At 36.1% G+C, this 6,000-nt stretch overlaps 1 protein-coding gene across 1 annotated transcript; it reads right to left on the bottom strand.

The window, feature by feature from the left end:
• Positions 1-5,258, bottom strand: LOC114399997 (protein-tyrosine-phosphatase IBR5-like). Its single transcript, XM_028362236.1, has 5 exons — positions 4,364-5,258; positions 3,962-4,061; positions 1,925-1,982; positions 1,621-1,727; positions 1-674 (listed from the first exon to the last, which is right to left on the bottom strand). Exons 1-5 carry the CDS (start codon positions 4,598-4,600, stop codon positions 361-363), a joined length of 816 nt encoding a protein of 271 aa, XP_028218037.1. The 5' UTR covers positions 4,601-5,258; the 3' UTR covers positions 1-360.
• Between the last annotated feature and the right edge of the window lie 742 nt (positions 5,259-6,000).

Genomic DNA, 6,000 nt, shown 5'->3' with positions numbered 1-6,000 from the left:
TGAATTTCAAAAGCTTATCCATGAATTTTTCTATATTTCAGAACAGCGGTTCCACAGCTCGATTGTTTACTATTTTGTAGACTTTATAGACAAGATTTTGCTTGTAATATTAAAAACTGGATATTGTCGCGCAGATCTACTGAGGCCAGTAAGAATATTATGCTGTAACTCAATACTACAACCAGAGATAACTATGAAAAGATTTGAGAAATACAAGGGAAAAAAGAAGTTGGTGTAGAATAGACAAGTCACTTATGATTATTGCAAACTTGACTTGAAATATGGCAGCCTGGTACCTTGCAAGCTTCACCACAAGCCAAATTGTCAAGCAGCTTAATCACACATGTGGCTGGTGAAGGATCAAGAACCATCCATTTGGATATCAGTGCCATTTGGATTTGCTGGATTTGCATTATAGGGGTTTCCAGCCACATTCTTCTGAGTCTGACCGGCACCGAATGTAAACTCGGTTGGAGCAATATCTAGGGGTGCTCGCGCAAAGATTGAAGGAGTTCCAGCAGTGCTGAAGGAAGGAAGCTGAGCTGGATCATTGATCTTTGGGAAACCAAAGCTAATTGAAGGTGCTGTAGGCAAGAAACCAGGCGGCACAGAGCTGCCACTATCAATCGGTCCATAGATCTTTTGCTCAAACTCCTGCAGTTGCTGGTACACACCTACATTAAGAGAGGAAGTATGCATGTTAGAAAGATGATAATTAGCCTCGTGAAAGGCAACCAAACCCTGAAATTATTCACTACTTGATACAGAAAAACATAAATAAGTGGAAACGAGTAATATCACACCAATTCTAACAGAAACTATTCAGAATGGTGTGTTTATTACCAAAGGGCAAAAACCTTGTATTCTATTACTGTAACAACAAACTGAAGATGGCAGCTTCATTTTGAAGAAACAATCATCATGCATGTGAAAACATAGTTGTCATTTGTCAATCCTGGATGATTCCAAAAACAATATAGTGGGACTGGGAAAACAAATATCAGGATTACCATTATACTACACACATATAAATGCTCCTTTTTAATTGTAAAAAGCAATCCAAATTAATAGTCAAAAAAAGACATAGCCCCGACTCCAGACACACACACGGACACCATTTATCTAAAGAGCATAATATAATGGCAAAAGTCAAGAAGTATAAGGGATCAATAAGGGAAAGAAACAAAGTTGATGGAAATTAATAGAAAAACAAAATGGAACAATAAGACCAGACTCATGCAATGTGAGCTTGTGAGCTGTGAAGTGCAGTACATAACACAGCAAAAAAAGAGAAACAGAAACACTGAAACAGTGATGTGCATAAATCAGACATATCACAGAAATGGGCACAAAGAATAAGATTTGTTGGAACCAAACCAACAGCATTAGTGGGTCGCCGGAAAACACATGGCTTAACAAAGGAAAAATACTAGTGAATTGATGGTGGAACAAGTGGACAGATGGAAGTGCAAATGTTTTCCTTTTAAATTTGATCAAGTTTTCCATAATGGTCTTCAAATAAATAACTTGGCCAGATAAAAGTCATAAACTTACCCACACTTCAATCTGATGGCTTTATTGGAGACTGAAAGCAAAAATGAAAACAGTAAACAAACATACCTTGAGTTAATTCAACAGAAGGTCTCCGTTCTTTTACCCACTGATAACTCTGTGCAAGTCTCCACCCTTTGAACTTCATCAAGTATGCAATCACAATAGCTGGAGACCTGCCGTAGAATACATGTGATTCAGAGAAAATAATAACATTTATATACTGCATTCCTCATTTGAAAGGCTGCAGTACAATAACCTATATCAATTCCCTTTTATTTTATGATGGTTATCACTAACTAATTCAAATGAAACTAATCACTGCCAAATGTCACCGTCATGCTTATGATAGCATGTTGCAGCAATATCTTACCTACTCTTTCCTGACATGCAATGAACCAGAACACGCTCCTTGTCCTTCTCACATTGCTCTGCAAAGGAAGCACACAGCACTCACTTCATTATCAAGGGTAATAGGAAGACATATTGGAGAAAAAAGTATTGCCAATAGTAAAATGAAGAAACTAATCAAACTATTGATTACTAGTTAGTTTTAATTAGCCAAATCAAATGTTATAATTCAATGCAGGGAATAACAGCATTTACTCATTTAATAGTGCGTTAATGTTGTCAACATTTTAGGCTGATTATATTGTGGAAAACAAATATATGCAAAATAGAATATAAAACTAAACTTCAACAGGGAATGTTATAATAAATGACAGTCATTTAAACTAAACCAAATGAGAAAAAAATTTAGAGAGCTAGCAACTTCAAATAAAGCTTAATACACTAGAGAATTTTTTCAGAGATTAACTATCCAATGATGGAAATACATTACAATACAAGTCCACACAAACATGTCTCCCCATCCACGATTAACAATATTGGAGGAGAAAAGATGGGAGCAGATTAGCAGAAAGCAGGAGCAGAACATGGTTAGGGAAAAGGTGAAAAACCACAAAAAATTACCAATTTTATCACAATCTAAGGCTTAGACATTTTGAAAGATAATTTAGGATAGCATAACAATTGCCTCCAGGTACTGGTTATCAAATTGTGAATAAAAAGACCTATCTTGGAATCATGAATCAAAACATATCACAAACCATAAGATTCGTGATCAACATAAAAAATATACAGTTAACAACAGAAATTTGTAAAATTATGTATGTAAAATAAATAATATCTTTATTTCCTTTTCATGAACATTAATTTTTGGGGCTCCATAATTTTCTCTCTCATTAATTACTATATATTTCTAGGGTGTAATTCACCTCCTATCAAGTAGAAGAACCAGTATGGTGCTCCTATCTGGGGGGGGGCTCCACACCACTATTCAACATGGTACTTATCTCAGTACAACAACCAGTATGGTGCTCACTGATAAGAAAAATAGATTAGAGCTTTCTCCTTTACTCCAACTCAATAATGCACTGTTGGGAAAGTTTAAGCCCCTGAAAGAATCTTTAATATGTCAAGAACCTGAAGTCATGGGTATAGATGCTGATGATGATGAGGGGAAAAAAATATAACAAATCATCGTGATACACTGATAGATGACACGGATGCTCTCAAATAATCAAATTGCTGAAGAAGCTTTCTTCAACATTAACTTTAAGCAGGTTCTTTTGAAAACACTCACAGATAGGTAAAAGTGGACAACAACAACAACAACGCCTTATCCCACTAGGTGGGGTCGGCTACATGGATCAACTTCCACCATAATGTTCTATCAAGTACCATACTTCTATCCAAATCATTAAGTTCGAGATCCTTCTTGATAACCTCTCTTATAGTCTTTTTGGGTCTTCCTCTGCCTCGAATTGTTTGCCTTCTCTCCATCTGGTCTACTCTCCTCACTACAGAGTCTACCGGTCTTCTCTCTACATGCCCAAACCACCTAAGTCTATAGGTAAAAGTGGACGGAAAGGGAAATTGAAATCATATACTCACAGAAGAACAAACATCCAAGATTCCCAGGTCTATGTGATTCAATTGCCTTTTCTTTCCCATTTACAGCTTATTAATAGTACATAAATTGACTAGATGGTTCATAGAGCAATATATAAAGTAGAAGTGCAAAAATCATCGTAAAAGAAAATGTGTCCATTCCATTCTTTTAGAAGAACAATCAATCACTATGACAGAAATACAACATATCCTGTACCTTTATTTTTTAGAAAAATAAGAAATACCAAATGCAATAAAGGTAAAAAGACCACAAAGCAGATCATTTATTTGTATTAAAGCATGAAGAGTAGACTGACATTCCAATAGTTCCAATAGAATGTGCAAGTATCATGTTTGAGAGGTATTAATAAAAAAAATGCAAATCCATGTTAAAGAAGCACCTAAGCAAGTGAATTTATAAGCAGTATAAATTTTGAATGGACAAAAAAGAACATACCTAGAAACTGAATTGCTTCATCAAATGGCAAAGTTTTGTCATCTGGAAGGCAGTGATAGGTAAACGAGTTCTTGTAGAGATTTTGACAAGAAGGAACAGTCTGCACAGACAGAAAATTCAAAGGTATTAGTATAAGAAAATAAACACTCAAACAACATTTGCCACTAAGAAACCTATTAGAGTATTGTTAAGGAAGAAACCCTTAATAACCTAAACCACACCAACTACAATTACCCAATAAAAAACCGAAACCTCAAACAACAACACGTAATAACCCACAAACAACAACCCCACCCCCCCACACAACATTTAACCAACCGGCATCCGTACATTCATAGATGATCATTGAAAAAATGAAATTGCAAAGATGCCAGATTCAAAAGACAATAACACCCCTCTTACATTGAGGATACGAGAAATCCCCTGAGTCTTGAGAAGCTCGGAGCGGGACGCATTGTCGTAGCTTCCTAGGTAAAGAAATTCCGGCAGGACAACGGAAGGAAAAGCACTGACTTGTATCGAAGTTTTCTCCGATCCAACCGGAATCCGGTGACCGCAAATTGAACACACTTCCCCTTCTTCGTATTTGTGATAGTGGCCACACACGCCACAAGGATTCTCCCTCTCCCTTTTCCTCATAATTGAAACGATAAAAAGCGGTTTCCTTCACACCCCAGATCGAGAAAAGAGGGTTCACGAGGGATTCGAAACAAAAAAAAGGGGGCGAAAAATCAGATCTTTTTCCGAAGTGGAGAGAGGCCCAGAACAAAAAATGATTCAGAAACTGAGAAAACGAGGCACCCTGATCAAGAAAAGTGGAGAAACGGGGATTGGAGAGGGAAAAGATCAGAGCTTTGGCAAAGGGGGAAAGAGGGTGTGATGTAAAGACAAGAAGAGAATAGAAGAGAGGGAAGGAAGAAAGAAAGAAAGAGAGAAAGATAAATTATAAGGAAGTTTCGTTGTTATTGCGAAGTTTGATGTTATCATCTCAGGACTAGTAGTATCATCAAGTGAGGATTACTCAATCGTTGTTTCGTTCCTACTACTGGATCTTGATGAAGGCATTATAGAGAGGGATTTGGATGGGATTGAATCATGGTCATGGATGACACAGCTGTGAATTTTTTAGCTGTTGGATTTTGGGAGCTTCGAGATTCTTGGTTGGCACGTGAACAATCCGGGTTTCTTATTCTCCTAGACTAAATCTCGTAAAAGCACAACTTGCCTCACACTCAACCCCCTTAGTTTCAGATAAATAATCATGATTTCTTTCATCATCATAACTCAAAAGCCTTTTCTCGCCTCTCTCTCTCTCTCTTCTACTTTCCTTTTAAGAATGGGTTTGGAGGAAGGAATTTAGGAATTTTAAATTTTAAAAATTTTAATTGAAATTTTTTATTTTTAATTTTTTATGTTTCGATAAAATAAATTAAAATTGTGAGGGTGAAAGAAAATGAATACAAAGAGAAGAGAAAATATGATTTGTGTGTTTTCAAAACTAAATAAATAATATTGATGCGGCATGAGTAGTCTCACGTGATAACCCAGATACGGCAGCGTACACCACCACATCCGAGCACATCATTCAGTCGTGCGCTTGACCCAAGCCCTTCGGGTTGTGATAGGTAGCGACAACTGCTCCCCTGACTTGACAGATACAGTGCTGCGTGTCCCCTTACATCTGCACTCAATCGACGCTTCGCGAGCTCGGATTATGTTTCTTGAAGAAAAGGATATACCTGAGAGAAGAGTTGCGAGTTCGAAAATGAAATTTAGAAACTTTCAAGTAGAAGAGAGGATGAATGTTATAAATGAAATAAACGGATATTTTGGAAAAGAATTTCAATTTCTCAACTTTTAGAAGGAAATTAAAATTTCTCATTTTTAATTATTTAAAATTCTGTTTTAAAATTCCAAAAATTTAAATTTTTCTTAAAAAAACATCCAAACAAATGAATTTTAGATTAAAGAAATTTAAATTCTTTAATAAATTACATTCCTTAATTAAAATTCTCTATTCAAACATGCTCTTAGTAAAT

This window comes from Glycine soja, chromosome 2, assembly GCF_004193775.1.
Source record: "Glycine soja cultivar W05 chromosome 2, ASM419377v2, whole genome shotgun sequence".
In the NCBI taxonomy this organism is placed as follows: domain Eukaryota; kingdom Viridiplantae; phylum Streptophyta; class Magnoliopsida; order Fabales; family Fabaceae; genus Glycine; species Glycine soja.
The sequence above is the reverse complement of the archived record's forward strand: the minus strand, read 5'-3'. Positions and strand labels throughout refer to the sequence as shown.

Excerpts from the sequence above, each read along its gene's own strand:
- LOC114399997 (XM_028362236.1), bottom strand. The coding sequence starts at position 4,600 with ATGAGGAAAAGGGAGAGGGAGAATCCTTGTGGCGTGTGTGGCCACTAT. Across the intron at positions 4,062-4,363 it reads GGATTTCTCGTATCCTCAAT|ACTGTTCCTTCTTGTCAAAA; the intron begins GTAAGAGGGGTG and ends CTGTCTGTGCAG. Across the intron at positions 1,983-3,961 it reads TGAAGCAATTCAGTTTCTAG|AGCAATGTGAGAAGGACAAG; the intron begins GTATGTTCTTTT and ends CTTCCTTTGCAG.